General features: G+C 48.9%; 1 protein-coding gene across 2 annotated transcripts; it reads left to right on the top strand.

Annotated features, from left to right (window-relative positions):
• The first annotated feature begins 1,355 nt into the window (after positions 1-1,355).
• Positions 1,356-17,586, top strand: DLST (dihydrolipoamide S-succinyltransferase). Of its 2 annotated transcripts, none has more exons than XM_063160285.1 (15): positions 1,356-1,463; positions 5,843-5,876; positions 7,048-7,096; positions 8,148-8,203; positions 8,557-8,631; positions 9,023-9,078; positions 9,775-9,886; positions 10,368-10,523; positions 10,805-10,890; positions 11,551-11,648; positions 13,513-13,643; positions 14,209-14,282; positions 15,170-15,253; positions 15,777-15,944; positions 16,401-17,586. In XM_063160285.1, exons 1-15 carry the CDS (start codon positions 1,395-1,397, stop codon positions 16,533-16,535), a joined length of 1,383 nt encoding a protein of 460 aa, XP_063016355.1. In that variant the 5' UTR covers positions 1,356-1,394; the 3' UTR covers positions 16,536-17,586. The 2 variants fall into 2 exon arrangements, with proteins under 2 accessions (XP_063016355.1, XP_063016354.1); XM_063160284.1 differs by having other exon boundaries at positions 5,843-5,921.
• The last annotated feature ends 1,679 nt before the right edge of the window (positions 17,587-19,265 follow it).

The following is a 19,265-nucleotide window of genomic DNA, read 5'->3' as shown; positions in this document are numbered from 1 at the left end:
CATCTGCTGTGCTTCCACAGGCTAACTGAGCATGGCAATGCCTGGTGTATTCACTGGGGAGGCAGGAGGCTGTGCTTAAAGGCAGTTGACATCAGGTAGTCAATATTGTTCAAGGCAAGGACATTAGCCTTCGAGAGACAGATCACAGAGATATCCCTGGCAGAGAGCCTTTCTGGCTCAGTTACCTTTTATTAGAGCAGTCAGCTCATCCTCAAAGCCTCAGAGACTATCCCCTGTTGATTTTTATTCAACCTCTTTCCTTTGAAAATGGTCTCATATTTTGAAGATTGCAGTTAACCATTCATATATTATTAAGCAGTGGCTAAATTAAGCACATGTGCATAACCCAGACTTGGCTCCCTGAGAGATGCCTGGCTGCCAGACAGCCCTTTGTAACTGTCCTCGGCTGATTCTCAGAATCTGTAAATAGGTTCCTTGGGTTTTCCTCCACCTGTGGTTCCCTGCCTGGAAGCAGGCAGAAAACAGATGCTGGCTGGGGAATTCTCAAATGTTTTCAACATACTGAGTGCTGCTGAGGAACAGGGCTTACTTGTGGGCTCATTTTCCTGTTTGCCATGGTGAATGACCTCATTGCCCGTTTCTAACCATGCAGCATCCCACGGGGTGATGCCTGCGGCAATGTCATCTCACACCGGCTCAGCGCCGCGGTTTGCCAAGGCGAGCAGGGAAAACGCGGCCACAGCCGCCCTGCAGCAACCCAGGGCTGCTTCAGAGCACAGCTCATGAAACGGCACTCCTCGTAATGCACGGGGTTATTTATACACATATATATATGCCATTACGTATCATAACATCTATATGTACGCATACGTGTTTATATAAGCATATGTAATACATAGATATATGTATGTCATCTATAAGTAATAGTATTCAATATCACATATATTATACAGGATGTGTTAATACCTACATTATTACGTATACGGTAACACACAGCAATATTATGAGCAGGCCCCGTCCCGCCTGGCCCTGACCCGCAGCCCGGCCGTGCCCCGCAGCCCGGCCCCGCAGCCCGGCCCCGCAGCCCGGCCCCGCAGCCCGGCCGTGCCCCGCAGCCCGGCCCTGTTCCGCAGCCCCGCAGCCCGGCCCTGTTCCGCAGCCCCGCAGCCCGGCTCTGTTCCGTAGCCCGGCCGTGCCCCGCAGCCCGGCCGTGCCCCGCAGCCCGGCCCTGTTCCGCAGCCCCGCAGCCCGGCCCTGTTCCACAGCCCGGCCCCGCAGCTCGGCCCCGCAGCCCGGCCCCGCCGCGATGGTCCCGCCCCGGCTGCTCCCCCCGCTCTGGGCGCTTGGTCCGGCCCCCCGCGCTTCCGCCTCGCGCCGGGCCTGGTTCCGGTGTCCGCCCTGCGGCCCCTCCCGCCGCCGCCGCCGCCGCCGCGATGGTGCCGCTGTGGCGGTCCCGCTGCCTCGGCCGCGCGCTGGGCCGCTCGCTGCGCGCCCTCCGACAGGTACGGCCCGCGGGCACCGGCCGCGGGGAGCGGGGCAGCGAGGGAGGGCGGCGGCCGGGCGGGCGAGGTCGGCGGCGCCAAGGGCACCGGGACGCGTCCCCTGCCGCCTGGCGCTGGGCACCGCCGCCCCGGGGACACGGCGGGGCAGGGCACGGGAAGGGGCGGCGAGGCTGTCCCGCAGCAGGGGCCGCGGTGAGCGCGGCGCTGCCCCTTCCCCGCGGGTGCCGCTGCCCCGCTGCCAGGCCCGGCTCCGCGGGAAGGGCGGCGGCGCCCGGCACCGGGCAGGGCGGACCCGCGGGAAGGGCTTCCGAGCGCCGCCGCTCTCGGGCTCCGCCGTCCCCGCCTGTCAGTGGCTGTCACGTTCGGGGCCCTCGCTGCTGGCAGCCGCCGGCCTGCGCCGGCAGAGACCCCCCCGGCCGGGGTGCTCCCGGTGCAGGATCGGCCACAAACCGGTGTGCGGTTTGTTGTGTAAATGCTGCGCTCGGTTCTCAGGGCAGTCATTGAAGCGCGGCAAAGGGTGGTAACCTCTGCTGGCTGCAGCGGGGGCTGACAGAGCCCGGTAGCTGCTTAACCCTGGGGCTGCCCTTGGCCAGCTGGGTCCTGTGTCCTGCCGCACACATCTTCCGTTTGAACAGCAAACATGCCCAGCTCCATGTGCACACACAGACGTGCATACCTACGGCATGGGGAGCATCGCTTCTCTTCCCCTGACCAGCTGGAGCCTTTGAGCATGAGTCTTGATTTTAGGCATCCTGCAAATGTAGGCGAGCAAGTGTTGACAACCGATCGTAATGTAAAGACGCCGTTGTGTTATAAATGTGTGTGTATGCACGTCAAACTGCAACTTACAAGTAACTGTATAAGCTACAGTTTGAAATGTAGAGACAAATTGATTATAATGCAGTTTAAACAGGCTTATTAAAGTGGCATTTTAGTGATATTTGGCCTTTGTCAGCTCTCAGTGGTGCTGTGTAATTATAAAGAACAGAAAGAAGTCAGGCGGAGTATTCAAGCCTTTCACAAAACTAGTCTGAAAATCAGGAGGTTTTAGGCTGAATGCTAGTTAACCTGTTAGATGTACTGGAAGAGTTATAGTAGTAGTTTGATCTCCATTTGAACAGTGATATGAGAAGTAAATTTTGATTGTGATGTAATGCAGGCTTTTTGGAGAGATGGAAAGAAATTCCAGAACTTGGCAAACCTCTGATGGCAGACGTGAGAACAGTAGACTTGTACAAAATTCAGAAGTGGAGGAGTGAATTGGAGAAGAGTGGAGTCACTGAGGATGAGGAAAGGTTGGCTGGGTTTTGACTGTCTGTAAAAGAAGAGGTCCTGAATTTATATCAAGTAGAAACCATGAATGTGCATCAATGTAGCACGTGAGAGTCAGGGCAGGGGTAGGCAGACCTTGAAGGCTATGTGAAAAAGTCCAGAGAAAAGCTAGTCTGGAAAAGATAGATTTGATCAGGAGCTGTGTAAAATGCTTTGAGAATCAAATCCTTCTGTTTTTGTGGGCAAGAGCTGGTAAAAAACTTCTTCTTCCCTATTTGATCCTCCCCTCATGCTGGAAGAGTTCTGAGCCTGTTAGTAACAGTATCCACCACTCAGCGTTGCTATCCCCATCCCCTCTCGGCATCTGCCCTCCCGTGCCGTGTATAATGTTTTGATACCCATGAAAGCCGTGCAGGGGGGTTTTGTGTGTAGCAGGGCTTTGTGCTCATCCTTGTCGAAGCAGCAGCTGCTTTGCTCTCAAGAAGCCATGGCTGGAGAACCAATTGCTGCTGTGCCTGTCGTTGGAGCTGCACAGCACTGGCCTTCTGGTGTGCCTCTGTTGGAATGAGCTGCACTGTCAAGTTCATCAGATTCCTTGCCTGAGCTGGTCCCTACTGTTGGTATACAGGCTGTTGCTGTAGCTGATGTATTCCATCCTTTATTTCAGTATCTAGTGACCTGCTGCAAGGTGATGGCTCCTTGAAAGGTGTGGCCTGGGCGGTGCATGCCAGGGTCACTTTGACATAACAGTTATAAAAACAATTCTGAGAAGTCATGTGAAATGAGAGGGAAATAGTAATCACTTGGTACATGAGTCACTGGCTAATTAGACCAAGACTTTTTTCCCCAAGTGAGGGCTGTCTTTTTAAACTGACCCAAAGTGCTAGTGCCACGTGGCAAAACTGAAACATTTCCATTCTTGCTGAAAAAGCTCCAATAGAAGGCAGAGGGCAAATTTAGCCAAGTGATCCAGGAAGAGGTGCAGTCAGGATTCCTTCAGGGGAAAAAGGGAACAGGAAGCAGCCCTGTCCAGTGTCTCCTGAAGCTGCGTGTTCATCTGAGGTACTGTGGTTAAGATACAGACACAGTTCTGCAGAATGTTAGCAAGAGAAATCACAGTATCTTTTATTACTGGCTTCCTCCTCACATTAAGCTCTTGCCCTAATTTCTTAATCTTAAAGGCAAAGGGTAGAGTGATACCAGTTTTTTCCTTAATTTTGCTGCAGTTGTAGAACACAAACTTGACACCACTGGTAGAAGAGAGCTGCAGATGTTTTCTCACAGTGATTATTTTTAGGACAGACCTTCTAAACTTTTATTTTTGTTTTAACTCCACGGTAAACTGGTCCTGAGCAAATAAAATTGTCTGGTTTTGCATCAGTCTGAGGCTGTTCCTTTCTTAACAATTTATTGTCTGGTGTGCTAGGAATGCCTTTAACCACTTAAAGCACCCGGGGAAACATTAATGAATAAAGGGAACTCAGGTTGCTTGATACTCAATTTGTGATTGACTCCATGCTATCTGGGACACTACAGAAAGTGGGAAAAATATGGTCAATACAGAGTGCTGAGGATTGTGGTGCTCTAGAGAGCTGACCCAGTGGAGATAAACTGGAGTTTGTCTTGCTGATCCTGGCTTAGAGCTGGCTTTACACAAACCAGATCTGAATCAGCAGGGTCAGTGCTGCACCAAGATGAGGCATTGTAGCATTCAAGATGACTCTGCCAAGTCTGCACAGTGCTCCCTGCTTTCCCTTACCCAGCCAGACCTGGGGTAGGGGCTCAGCAGGCCCTGCCACAAGCTGGTTTTGCAGCACTGTTGGTTCAGGATCACTGATCCCTGCAGTGAAGTGGCAAGCAGGGTGGCTGCATGGTGTTGTGCTGGAGCTTAGCAGTAAGTCAGACTGGCTGCCTGCATCCTCAGCTCAGCTAATTGTAACCCTGTTGAATTGCCCATTGATCATTGAGTTGTCTCTGTGTTAATATCCAACAAGTCAAATCCATTTATAAGCTTGGATAATTAAACTACCGAGGGCTTGATTCCAGGCCTGTTAGTTTTGATACAAAGTGTTCATTGAATCTGGTTTTGTATGCTGCAGCACTCAGTCCTGTAGATGGTGTGCCAAGCTTAAGTGTATTGTTCGTCTTTGGTCTCTGTTGTCTTGCCACACAGCTCCTCAAATTATTTTGATATTTAAGGTCAGTTATATCTCATCCTGCTTGCTTTGCTGAAGCTGGAATCAGGGCTTGTATGCAAACTTCAGATCCTGAAGGTGTGAAGGAAATCTAACTTTTAACTTAGCTGCTGGATAAGGATGCTTTGAGCTCTTGAGTTGCTGTCATTCTAAGCCAGTAAAGTGCATTTCCATCATGGCTACAGGGCTATTTTCCAATTACTTTTAAAGAGTTCTTATCTTCTCCAATCCTGCAGGTTTGATGTGAGAGAAATATGTAATAACAGTAGAGGGAGGTAATTGAATTTTTTGAAATTGAATATTTTGAAATGTGTTCTACTTTTGAGCTTTGTTATGCTGATCTAGGAGTGCAGTCAATGATTACACAGGTATGAAGTGAAACATCAAAGAATGTGGAATTCCTGACTAACTGACAGCAGTAGAAATTTTGCCACTGAGAGGAATTCTGGTCTTTGGGAGTTCAAAGGCTCCACAGCTTTAGAAAAAAATTTTAAAACCCCTAGATGCTGCATTCATGACTGTAGGAGTAAACATCATGGGATGTTTTATCATCATATCCAGTAGGTGTCCTTTATCTTCTCGTTCATAGCAAATTCTATTGGAAATCTGTTCCTTCTTAAAGAGGAAAGTGCATGAGAAGGTCAAAACTTCTGGATCGGGAACTGGAAGATGCAAGCACCAAATTTAACATCACTGCATCATAAAGCACCCTGGGAGGAGAGAAAGGATAAAGAAGGGCATAGGTGTTCTCCTGCTCTAGCACACTGGGGGAAAGTGGCATGCCTGCAGACTGGAGCATGGGAATGGTGGATCCTGTGTCTGATTCAGATCTCAGGAAAAAAACAAAGTCCTTCTAGGATGGATTTGTCTTCTTCTTCTTGCATTACTGATACATCCTTTTCTCTCTGACAGGGGAACTGTACTCTGGCAAGATCCCCTCTGTCTGGTGAGTCTTACACTTTACCTAGAAAGAACAGAGCTGATGATGGAGGTTGGTAATAGGTCTGATTGGGGTTTGTTTCTGTCAGTCTGTAGTGAAGAAGCAGTGGAATGAGCTAAGTTTCCATAGGAGTGCCTCCCTTGCCTGAGGTACATGCTGCCTGATCCATTTGGCTCTGGTGAAGGTTTCACAGCAGCAGCACAGTGTATTTCAGGCATTGCAGTGCTCAAAGCACATGCTGTTGCAGAGCCCTAGCTCTCTAATAAGCTCCTTTGAAAATGATGGATGAATATTAAGTGACATGTCAGATCTGGTGTGCCTGTGAACTCCACTGCAATGCCTAAACTGTTTTTCCTTAGAGCTCTGGGTTTTTCTAGCTGTGCTGTAGAAATTGTGCTGCTTTTTTAAAAAAATCAAGTGGGGAAATGGTTCTTCCCTCTGGCATTGTGTAATTTGAGATAATTATGTTCTCCAGTTACTACGCTGACTCTCTTTAAGATCAGTCTGGAGAGCTGCCCAGTGCCCTGTAAGTGACAAAGGACAGGAGTCCAGTTCATAGTAAAAAATGCAGTGTCAGGGCATATGAGCAGTGTGGGAAGGGGACAGTGGGGTATGTGAAACTGGGAAGCTGTGCAAGTATTTCCCTATTGTGAGTTTTGGAAACTAATTTTCTCTGGACAGGGAGTGGGCAGAGAAGAGGGATGATGGTGGCTCAATTCTCTGCCCTACACTCTCTTTTCAGTCCTTTTATTCCTCCTTAGCTGTCTCTGGGGCTGCGAGGCTTTTGGGGGTGCCTCTTGCAGGGCTGATACCTTGCTCCATATTTTGTATGGGTGTGGATAACGCAGCAGTTCTGGAGGTGGTTCCTCATAGCTCTTTCCTGATTTTGCTCTGAATGCTCTGCTTCGTTTGCCCATTTCAATGTTATCCTTATTAACTTTGTTGTCAAGCTATAACTGTTTTCCTCATCCCTACAAATCTAGATGAAGACAAAACCACTGTTCTTGGCAAGCTCTGGGCAGGTTTGATGGCACTGAGGTGTCTCTGCATGGATATATTCCCCATTTGGTCCCAACCTTCTTTCAGGGTGGGCAGCAGTGTCCTCTGCCTTCTTTTGTCTGATGGGGATACTTGAGGGTTGGACAGCTGGATAATATAACTCCTTTCTCATTCACAGGTGTGTCTGGGAGCCAAGGCCTGGCTTACACAAACAGCAGGAAGCTTATGTAAGTATGCACAGGAAAGCTGTGGGGAGAGACTGGGGTTGCTCTTGCTCTAGCCATGATAAGATTTGAGGTCTGAGGAACAGAATATGGTTGGCTGTCATGAAATCCTTGTGCACTTTGTAGCAGTATGGAGTTAGCCCTAAAAAGAAATCTAGGTTTTGCAGGTTGAGAACTGAAAACAAGCTCTCTCTGCAACCAGATACTGGGACAGGGAAGGGACAGGAGTGGGGAAACCAGCGAAAAGTGGATTTCTACTCTGATTATCTGACTAGAGGTGTTGTTTGCTCTATGATGGTCTCCTGGTAGATTTTCTGTTGGGAGAAGTGGGGTCATTCACAGCATTGTTGTTCATATGTAAGGGTTTGCACTAGTGGGGTGGTCTTATAAAAATGTATTTGGGGAAATAACCATAAGAGTACATGCATAAAAGCCTGAAATACTCTGAAATCCTTTGTTTGTACAAAGTACCCTGTGCTAGAGGAAATGCTAAAGCACATTCTTTTCAGTTTTCCAAATATGATGTGGGTAGATATAAAAATCATCCTTAGGACTGGGATTGCCAGCTGCCTGTGAAGAAACATGGTGGAGAGAAATAGCTGGTTTTTGGATGCATTGCCATAGGCAATTTATCGTGCTTTTCTTTTATTTTGGAGCAATCTAACAACTTCTGTAGAGATGACAGTCCTAATCTGGAGGTAAAAAAATTGTTGCCGCACTAGTCTTGGGCATTGTATGGGCTGGCCAGGTCACTGTTTAATCAGTATTTAAACTATGAGGGTTCTGTTGGGTTGTGTGTCTAAATGGAAATTCCGTAAGTGTCAGTTCTCACTGAGTTTCTGAGAGCACTAGTGATGGTAGGATGCAATGCTTCCTTTCTGGCTGGATTGTTGCAGCTTGAGCAGTAAATAGGAGTCCTTTGCAACAAATACATCAGAACAGCTGAGCAACCTGTCACTTCAGTTAAGCAAGTGTAAATTCTGTACTTGAGCTTGGTGCTGGCAGCCTGCAGAGGAATGTTCTGCTGTGTTCACACTCTTCTCTCTTTGTGCAGAGTGAATAGCTCCAGTGTCTTCACTGTCCGCTACTTCAGAACCACTGCGGTACATAGTAAGTAAAAAGGCAGGAATCAGTGTGATGCTTCTTTTGCTACCTCTTGCTGTCCTGCCAGCAGCCACCTTCCATCCTTGGTCAAGGCTCTCTGCTGTCCTGCCTTCATGGGTGACTCAGGGTTTATATCCCAGGGTCCTAAAGATATTGTCTGGATTCCTGTCACAATGTGGCTTTCAGTCAGATATGAATTTCTCTGGTGTTTAAATGTTGATTAGTGTTGAAGAAAGGAGACAGACAGCAATTGATGTCTGATGGCCTACCCCCTTTAGCAGAGTTGTGATGACAAGAATGAAGCAATACCATAAATTTTTAGCTCTGAAAGCAGTCAAGTTTGTTTGTCTCTCTCACAGGGGATGACGTGGTTACGGTGAACACACCAGCCTTTGCAGAGTCAGTCACAGAAGGAGATGTCAGGTGGGAGAAAGGTAAGCAATTGCCTCTTCCCTGAAATTCTCATCACTGTTACTGCTGTGTTGGACACCTTGGGGATGCATTACAGTTCACTGGCTGACATCCTGCTCTGTGCCTTTCAGTCTGTGACAAATGAGGCATTTAATTGCAGCTCTCCTAAGGGGTTAAGAATTGCAGTTACTGCCTCATCACCTCTCTGTCAGGGGTAATGATGGATGAAGGGAGATGTCTAAGCCGGAATCAGATTCTTAACTGCAGTAGATTGCTTGAGCTAGTCTTTTATTTAGAGCTTGTGGAGAAGTGGGATGAAGAAGTTATGGGTTAGTGTGGGAAACTGCTGTGGGTAAAGAGGGGAGGCCAGAGCACACCTCCCTCCTCACAGTGGTCTTCATATCTGTCATTCAGCTGTTGGAGACACAGTGGCGGAAGATGAAGTGGTGTGTGAGATTGAAACAGACAAGGTAGGAGTTTCTGGACCAAAACTTCTTCTAGTTTTGTAGCAGGTACCCTGTATGGCTTCTCTCCAGCTAAGAGCTCCTAGAGCCTGCAGGGCCCTGACTGTGTCTCCTGCTCTCTTCATGGAGAAAAGCTTTTCTCATCTAATATAAAACTTGCTGTGCCTTAGGTGAGAATTCTTGATAACCCTTATTCATCCATTTGATTAATCATCACTGGTGGTGTTGTTTATTGGAGCTGTAATTTTACTTCTCCTTCCGATTTGAGTGCTTTGAGTTTTGAAACCTGTTTGTGCTTAAACAAAGGAGAAATCTGCCAGCCATAAGTTGTCTTCAGATCATTTAAAATTTAGGCTTTAGATTCATCCACTCCTGAAAGGACTGTTAAGCCTTGAAGTTCTTGCTGAATTCTCTGCTGAGTTCTGTTTTCAGCTTTGCTGTCAGGAAGATGCTGGCAGTGGGTCAGTTCTTGACTGTACCCTGGAGATAAGGCTATATATTACACTGCCAGCATCTCCTAAAGCTTCTAACTATTGGCACAAAATCCTGGTGGAGGGTGTGAAAACTGGTGCAAATAGTGTGAGACACAACTGCTGTCTGTGCCAAATTGCAATGTGTATCTGCACATATTGGCATCTTCTCTTGGGCACTTGGTCTCCAGCTGATGTTTGGGAGAATTTCACTGACTTTCTTTTTTTTCAGACATCAGTGCAAGTTCCAGCCCCAGCAGCTGGTGTGATTGAAGCCCTTCTGGTACCCGATGGTGGCAAAGTGGAAGGGGGGACACCTCTATTCAAACTCAGGAAAACTGGAGGTAAGTCAGGCATGTATAACTTGCATAGGCCTTGTGCTGCCACCAGGTTTTTTCTGAGGATTTACGCATTTAGAATAAAATGCTTTTTAGCATTCAATAAAGCATTTAGAGGGATCCTGAGAAAATACTGTTCTGTTGTCCATTAGAGAAGCATAATTTTAGTCCTTCTGAGGGGGATCTTCTCTTTTGTTCCCTCTGGAGGAGACTAAACTGTTAGCTATAACTAGTTGAGAATTCCCCTAACTCCCTTCTGTGCCCTCTTCTCTGTAGCATCCAGCCTCCTCCAGTGAGGAGGTCAAGGATGTTGATGAGTAAAACACTTTCACAATGGCTTTCTCTTGTGGTGACTTCTGTCAGCTCAGTAGTGCTGAGAACATAAAGGCACTCTGCCTGAGGGTTTACTTTTGTTAGGTTGGTTGGACTCACAGATCTCTGCCAGTGGAAGCTGATGCCTTTACCATGGTTCTTCCTTGTCTTTCAGCTGCTCCTGCCAAGGCTACACCAGCAGCAGCCCCTCCTCCTCCTGCAGCCCCTGAACCTGCAGCTGCGCCTGCTCCTCCCCCTGCTGCAGCACCAATTCCCACTACAATGCCACCAGTGCCGCCTGTGTCAACTCAGCCCATCGACAGCAAACCAGGTGAGGCCACAGCCATTTGTTCCTGTTCTCGAGTCTCTCTGCTTTGGGGGACACTGTATAAGGCTAAAGACCTCAAACAGAGGCATTTGGTGGTGAAGGCCTCCTGCAGTATTGCCCTGCTTGCTCCAGACTGGACTGCTCAGCTATGCCTAGAACCTTCCCAGCCTAATTCAAGGCTGCTTCCATACTCTGTCACTTAAGCAAGGAGCTCAAATATGCTTTCTATCTCAGGGCTTTTCCTACCTGGCTTCTGTTTTTGACTGATGTGTTTTTCCCCTCAGTGTCTGCTGTGAAGCCGGCTGCAGCCCCAGCGGCAGCCCCTCCTGGGGAGGCAGTGCCCACCAAAGGTGCCAGATCAGAGCATAGGGTAAGCTGTGGGAGCAGGGACCTTGCCAGCACTTCTGTTGCTAGGTGATAATCTGTTCTGGCTGGAGCTTGCCGGATGTGTCCATATCCACCTGTACACACCCAGCTCAGTAGGGCTGTGACAGGTGGGAAAATTCTTTACATGCAGGAATCACTTACAGGTGGTGTGGAGGAAGAGCCTGGACCTCTCTGGCACGGGTCTCTTCTAGTCAAAAGTCTTGTCTTGAGCTCTGCTGACTCGGGACAGAAGGACTCTGTGTGATCTGCTTGGTTTGTCCACAAGCCCTCAGCAAAGGGTTGAGGCTGCTGAAACTGCCTTGTGCATTCTTAAGAGAGCATGGTTGAGCAGCCTGCTTTCTTAGCAGTCTTGCCCTTCTCACGTTAGCCACATGGACAGCTATGCATGCTTGCAGGTCTTGAGGAATGCAGAGGCCAGAAGTAGCTGTACTGTGATTTCAGCACTGCTTTTCAAGTGAACTGTGCATTGAGCTGAGCAGTGAAATTAACTCCTCAGCCTATTGTGCTCCTGACCTAGAGTGAAAACCTTGGCCCTAGGAATCTAGTCAATCAGATGGCAAGAGGAGAGCCTTTTGAGTTTCTTGTGCATTTTGCCCTAGGATGAGCTATAGGCAGCTTCTGCTTATACCTTTTTAATTTGCAGGTGAAAATGAATAGGATGCGTCAGCGTATTGCTCAGCGGCTGAAAGAGGCTCAGAATACTTGTGCCATGCTGACCACTTTCAATGAGATTGACATGAGGTGAGGAGTAAACCTCTTTTTCCCTTTATGAGTAGAAACAGATTAAGGCAGTAATCTTTAAATGGCAGTCAAAACCTTGCAGGTTTTCTTTGGAGAGACTGGCAGCATGTCTTTTGGGCCCTCTTTCTTAGGTATGTACCACAGTCTGTGCAGCTTCTTCAGAACCACATTGGTGTGGTATGAGGGGCTACAGAGCTTCCTAATGGCCTGTTGTTCCTTGGGAGTCACCTGCTACTTGTAATAGGGGTAGTCTCTGATTCCTCTTCTGTGGGCTTTTTGGTGGAGGACTGGTAAATGTTGAGCAGAAGACCAGAAGGGGCTAGTATCACTTGCATATAGTGGCTGTTAGAAGACAGCAAGATGTAGCATCTGCTTTCTGCCACTCCACCAGGTTACTGCTTTTGGAGGTGTTTAACTTGCAGTGAGTTGCTTCTCCAGGGCTCATCAGCCTTTCAGGTGAGCATTGTTTAGGCCTAAGGCCTTTGCTGTCAGATGGTACAGCTTTCTAGAGACAGAGCAGCATCCTTCCCCATCCTCTCAAGCAGGTGGGGGCTCCTGACTCAAGTGCTTGCATGGACTGAGCACTCTAATGTCTTTGGAGGGTGGGCAGCTTATGTTACAGTGCATTAAGGGGAAATTGTGCCCAAATCAAATTGTCTTGTGAAATCCTATGCTACTCCTTAAGACAAAACATGTAAATATTTGGGTCTCAGAACAATAAGGCTGGCAAAATAGTCTTGATTGGAGGGAAGTGCTGCAGCTTTATCTCCTCTCAGAGGCTCATTGAGGTGTCGCTTTACGCCAGCCTGGGGCTCTCATTGCATCTGGTAATGTGGTTTGGATTGATTACTGTGAAGTTGATTTGTGAAGACCTGTGCTGGGGCCTCTTGCTTCCCACGGGGGTCAGTGTCTGAAAGGAGGTGGCCTTAATGAGGCAGTTCCATAGCAGGTTGTATCCTCATTGCTGCAGCCCTTGTGTCTTGGGAGACACTAATGTCTTTGGGCAGTAATCCTAACTCTAAACAAGGTTAGACACAGGAAAACAAACACTCTAAACCATGGAAAATCCTGCTCCTTGGTGAAACTGTCTCTTCAAAGTGTGAAGGTCTCTGAAGGGAGAAGGGATGAACTATGCAATTCCACAGCATCTGATGTTAGGCTAGAATAGGCAGAGCTTGTAGCCACAGCTTGGTTGATGTTTTGTAAATGGCCTCAATTTTGATTAATAGAAACAGTGGGAAAACATGATTTGTCTGGTCAAGAGCTATGGGTGGACTGGCACCCACTACTATAGCTCCTGGGAAAATTCCTTTAATATTCGGTCAACTCCCAATGCCAGAGAGTTGGGTACAAAAGTGGTGTTGTGCTGTCTGGTGCTGAATTTGCAGAGTGGTTGAGGTCTTTTCCTTTGATCACTTTGATTTTATTTCCTGCATGTTTACTGCTTTTGCCACATTCTGGTTTTTCACTCTTCTGTGTCAGTCCAGCCACACCTGCATTTGCTGTCTGTGGTGCCACACTGGTATGAGCACTGTTGTCTCCAGAGAATAGGTGGCAGCATCAGGCCTAAGCAGGAAATATACCATGCCACACCTTACTTCTGTTCGGCAGTGTGGGCCTTGCAGGTTTACCCTGGCTGTGGAGCTCGTGGTCCACGTGGTCCAGGACCAGTTTCTGTTTGATCCTTTGGCAGGAACCTTAGATCCATGTTTATGTCACATGTGAAGGCTTTTGCAGCAGACTGGAGGTTTCCCATTTGGTGGTGCAGATTTGCATCCTTGGGGCTGGCACTGAAATCTGTTACTCAAAGGGAATGGTGTGTTCTTGGACTCCTGGTTTACCATTGTTATTGTGTGTTTCACAGCAACATTCGGGAGATGAGAGCTGTACACAAGGATACCTTTCTGAAAAAGCACAACCTGAAGCTAGGTTTCATGTCAGCTTTTGTGAAAGCTGCGGCCTTTGCTCTGCAGGACCAGCCTGTTGTGAATGCGGGTGAGTGGTGACCCTTGCTGGTGACTTGCATATCTAGGGAGCGCTGCAAAACGGGGGAAAGGCAATGGCCAAGTCCATGGCAGGAGCAGTAGCTTGGAGAAGCAAGCCAAATGCACAGAAAGCATGGGGACAGTCCTGCATGCTGCTGCTGATTTTGCTAAAGCCATTTACACAGGTAGACGTTCAGCTTGCCAAGAGGGGCTCGATTAGGAAGGGGTGACCGGGAGTGGGGCTGGGGCCGTGCATATGCAGCCTGCAGAGGGCAGAGCCTGCTGGTTGTGTACAGGTGACTGCTGTAGGCACAGTGCAGTTCCTGGGCGTGTCAGAGGGGCTTGCTGAAACAGAAGAACAGAATAACCAAGGGGACAATAACTGAGGAGGACTGAGCAGTGTGGACTGTTTTCTTTCTGTCTGTCGTGGTGCCTCTCCCACAGGTACAGCAAGGAATCATTCTTCTCTGGAGTTACGTTTAAGCTAGATGTGAGCAAGTTGTTAGGATTTTTTAGCTAGTCAAACCTTTGATCTTAGGTTCTGCATATGTAACACAAGTTGTTTCTCTTTCTAGTGATTGATGACACGACCAAAGAGATTGTGTACAGGGACTATGTGGACATCAGTGTTGCTGTAGCAACTCCCCGGGTAGGTACCTTGGAGCTTTGTCCGTGCTTCCTGCAGCCTTTCATATGGGATGATCATATACTTTGAGCCAGCTCAGCTTTGTGCTCTGCTGCAGCAGAAATTAACTGATAAGACTGATTCTATAAATGAGACACCTGCTGCATTAGGGACTACTAGATGAATTTTGAGAGAAGGTGGAGGACCAAGAATATTCTACCACTATATTCATCTTAATAAGAGAATAATAATTATTGTACCACTATATTCATCTTAATAAGTAACAGGGTCAATATAGATCTCAGTTGTTAATGAGTAGGGCCAGATTAGGGAACCCCTTTGTTGTCATGAATCTATGACATAGGCAGTAAAAGCTTTGAACGTCCTGTCCTCTGGCTAACTTTGCTGTGCTGTTCCACAGAGATGTTTCTGTCCAGGGAGAGTATGGGATGTAGTTACAGATGTTGAATTAGTCAATTACTTTCTTGATTAGAAGGTTCTGCTATGAAGCAGGGGTTTGACAAGGACTGAAGTTCTGTCATTGTCTTTTCCCGAAGTCTATGGGAGGCCCAGCAAAAAGAGGCAAGAGAAAGAGGTGCCAGCTGAAATCTCCCAATGCCTTACCTGAGAATTTATCAATGTGGAGCTGGCTCCAGACAGACCTGGTTGATTTATGAGATAGGCTAGCGAAGGCAAAGATGATGGTTCATTTTAAGCTGTCAGCCTTTGATGTGTGTCTTGCCAGGTTTCCTGTCAGGCTACCAGGGTGTGAGGCAGCTCCGCCAACCGGCTGCTGTGGGCCAAGGAGGAGGCAGGAGCTCTCTGGGGCTGTGTCCAGATTCCTGCTGCATGACAGCTATCTGTGTGTTGCTGCACTGAATTTGCTATTCATGGACTTTGCTTCTCCCCAGGGTCTGGTGGTCCCTGTGGTTAGGAATGTAGAAAACATGAACTTTGCTGACATAGAGCGTGCTATCTACGAGCTGGGGGAGAAGGTAAGGAAAGTTTTCTGAAGAGGGTTGGGAGGAATGGAAAGAACTGGAAATGCTGGATCGGCATGTATTGATTTGGTCTCTGTGTCATCATCTCTGACGTCTAACACACTGAGTTGTGCTGTGGGGAGTGATCCAGTTACATGGCTGGCTGTGCCTTTGCCTTCTAGGACAGCTCTACTCGTTGCCCATCCAGAAGACTGCAGTCTGCATTAGGGACATGGTGTATCTTCACCTTTGTCTTTAGAGGCCAAGGCTGAACTGCCCTGGGGTAGAAGTCCCTGTGTCTGTCTCCTGCAAAAGCAGGAGTTGGAAGCAAAGGCGAGAGAATCCTTCCCCAAAGCCACTAGATGCTCACTCTAAAGACAGGATGCATTTTTGAGCAATTTGTGTTGGTTTTCAGCTGAACAAGTCAATAAGCAAAGCTCTTGCAATCAGTATTCCTGGAAAGAGTGGATGTCCAAACCCTCGTTCTATGCTCTGTGTGCTCTGTGTGGCTTCCTAAGACCTTATTTTTTACTTCTAGGCACGGAAGAATGAACTGGCCATTGAAGACATGGACGGTGGCACTTTCACAATCAGCAATGGTGGGGTTTTCGGGTCACTCTTTGGAACACCTATCATTAACCCACCCCAGTCTGCCATCTTAGGCATGCATGCCATCTTTGACAGGCCTGTGGCTGTGGGAGGCAAGGTAGGTGGACCTGCACAGGAGTTTTTGGGAACAAAGGACAGGGCTCAGCAGACTGAGGACCTTTCTGTAAGGAATTGGTGTCACTTCTGAAACACTTCAGTGTGAAGAAGGAGCAGAGACTAATGGGTATAGGGCACCTTTGCTGGCTCTGGTACTTGCCTGAGCTGTGCAGGGGACTTTGTCCTACCTGTGAGTGGGCAAACTGGTTATAATCTTAGGTGTGGGAAGGAGGAGCTTGTAGCCTTTGTGATAGGGAGCGGTTCCAGGAAAGGCCCTTATCTTGTACGTGGCATGGACCCAGCCTGGGTGGGGGGTAGATAATTTTGCCATGCAGGACAAATCCAGGAGGGCCTGAACACAGGATTTGGGGTGGGAAGAAGCCAGGTCTTCCCTGGGTTCACAGGAGGGGAGCATGCAGGCAGGAGCACTGAGCTGACAAACGCTGTCCCTGCCCAGATCGAGGTGCGGCCGATGATGTTCGTGGCGCTGACCTACGACCACCGGCTCATCGACGGCAGAGAGGCCGTCACCTTCCTGCGCAAGATCAAGGCAGCGGTGGAGGATCCCCGCGTGCTGCTGCTCGACCTGTAGGGCAGCCACACCCCCACACAACGCACCCAGGACAGGGCAGCACCAGCAGGGACGATGCAGGGCATTCAGGAACTGGCAGGGGTCATTCCAGTCTTTCTCCCTCCGCTGTGATTGGAGCTGTCCCAAAGGGAATTACGGGAATAGCTCCTACCTCCTTTCCTATTTTGTTTAATGAAGGTTTAGTATCTCACGAGAACTTGCCGTGCAGTGGGCCAGCCACTGAATGGCACTGCCTTTCCAGAGCCATCTGCGTGGCATCCTCTCCCTCACAGCACCAAACTCTCACCTCTAGCTTGTCCTATACCACTGGAAACTGCTTGCTGCTGCTGTGCTAGGGTACCCTTCCCTGCCCCTCCATGGCAGGTTCAGCTTTACTGCCTAGCACTGAGGTTCCTGGGAGGGAGAGGAGAGGAAAGGCTACTGTCCTGTCCATGTTTTGCTTGAAAATATTTCACACTCATCAGCCTTGCAAGGGTGGTCTGACCCCGAGGCCACTTGCAGGAAAAGTTTTGGTCAGAGCAGGGCTTGAGGTAGGTGTCATGCTTCTGGCAGTGCCCTGGTTACACTCCCTCCACAGACAGTAACACGGGGTGGCAGCTCCCCTACTTTCCCTTGGTGATTGTCTCTCACCAGCCCAGTCACGGTGGTGTGAATGTTCGTGTTGGGGTGGGCAGAGCCCGTGACCTCTGTGGAGGCAGCACTGTTCCTGGGGACAGCCCTTTCACCATTACATGCCCGACAGGGGGCTGAGAACCAGCCCCCAGCAGCTGTCCTTGGCACACAGCTCACTGGGTGTGACTGCTGGCTTCCTGCGTGCCCCCAGCCCACACCCAGCTGGGGGGCCAGGCCTTTCAATGTACATCCCAGCCCACGGGTGCTGGTTTGGGGGGAGGGGGGCAGTTCTGAATCCGATAGCGCACACATGAATTGAGGGGTGAGGGGGTTGCTAGTGCCTGCAGAGTCTATTACTCTTACCCCCTACACAGAACTTGTAACAAAAATATTTAACACAGCGGATTTTAAATGAAATAAAACTGTGCAACGACTGCAAGGTGGGGTGTGTTCGAGTGGGTGAGGACTCTGGCATCAGCAGCATCCTGAGTGTAGTGCGAGTCCTGTTACCTGGTGGTGAGAGAAAAGAGGCAATGGGAACTGAGCCCATTGCTGGTGGTACTAAATTGAGTATCCTCTGCCTGTGAACACTGCTGGCCTCAAACCCTCTACCAAAGAATTGCCTCTTCCCAGCAAAGAGGAGGGATTTAGGGCTGGAAGTCATCCTTTTTTAGCAACAGAACTGTAATAGATGGTGAGGAATTCCCAGTGTTAGCAAAAGGGCATGATGGCCAAGAGGGAGACCTGAGACAGGCTCATAAAGTTTTTCAGAAGTTGAATTTTTACTGCTGCAATGGAAGAGTTGGAATTCATGCAAGTGTGGAAAGGCTGTTGCAAAGGGAGAAAGGAAGCAAGAACAAGGGACAGTGGAAGCTGTCTGTGGTGCTGGGTGTTTCCCTAACAAGATGTCATCACTGGGACAACACAAAATCATTTCTGGATCATGGCAGGGTTTTCCCATCTCTGACATCCACTTCAGAGATGGTTTACCCTTCCCAGCTACAGCTGAAGAGGGCAGCCCCTTCTAACAGAAAATAATTGCACTCACAGCTGCCAAGCAGATGAAAGGGAGGGCAGTTCCTGGTACTGGTGCCTTCATTTTCCTGGCAGCTAGGGACAAAAACTGAGTGCAGAGTCAGCTTTTTTTGCCTGGCCCTGGCTAAGGTAGGTTAGGGGAAGAGGAAAAAGCCCTTCCTTGTTCTGGGAAGAGTAGAGTCTAATTCTTGCACAAATCAGTTGAATGAAAGAGAAGGTTTTGATTAAAAAATGCTGCTTGCACTCAGCCTCTGTGCTGGTTTAGGATACAGAGGGTCCACCTTGACTTTGTACATGAGCCTGGGGATGCCTTTATTCTGTCTGGAGCTGCAATAAATGAAGCCTTCAATCCAATCAGGAAGGGAATATGCAGTCAAACTCTTAAAATTATGCAAACTGCTTTATTTAATCTGCCCTGTCAAGGCTTGCTGTAAGAGAGTAGTGCTTGAAACTTCCTTTTGACTCTTTGGGTGACACTCATTGCACTGTGTTGCAAGATGCCATGCTGTGGCTTTGGACACAGGGTCCTTCCTCCTGAACCTCCCCTGAGTCACAGGACTAGGAGGCTGATGGGCAGGAGTGTAAGGGTGCAGCGCGGGCTGCCACGGCGAGGAAAAGCCCCAGGCTCAGCTGCTCCTGCTCAGTCCTCCAGTTTCTGCACTGCAATGGAGGTGTCCGCCTTTGCTGGTGTAGATGAGTTTCTCCAGAGCTCTGCTTCCCTCTGGTGGACGAGAACTCCTGCTGCTGCCTGGGAGGGTGTCTTTGCTGCCGTGGGCAAGCAGGAGCTGGAACCAGCAGCCACAGAGACATGTGGCTGTCATTCCTTGCTATGGGAGATCAGTGAGCAGCGTGAGGGGTGCTGGGAGAGGAGGGCCAGAACTGAACTGCTGCCATTGCCAGCTCATCCTTGAGCCTGTGGCTTTTGCTTGCACCACTGGGCACAGCAGCCTCCACCTTGGGCTGTCAGCAGACACCTGTGTATGTGCTTTTTCTTTAATCCACAATTTTTGTACATGTGGCCTCCTTCCCTCTGTGCTGGCTCTCAGAGTTCCTCCCCTTTAAACCCTCACTGTGTGGTCCACC

This window comes from Melospiza melodia, chromosome 6 (assembly GCF_035770615.1).
Source record: "Melospiza melodia melodia isolate bMelMel2 chromosome 6, bMelMel2.pri, whole genome shotgun sequence".
Classification (NCBI taxonomy): Eukaryota; Metazoa; Chordata; class Aves; order Passeriformes; family Passerellidae; genus Melospiza; species Melospiza melodia.
The sequence above is the reverse complement of the archived record's forward strand: the minus strand, read 5'-3'. Positions and strand labels throughout refer to the sequence as shown.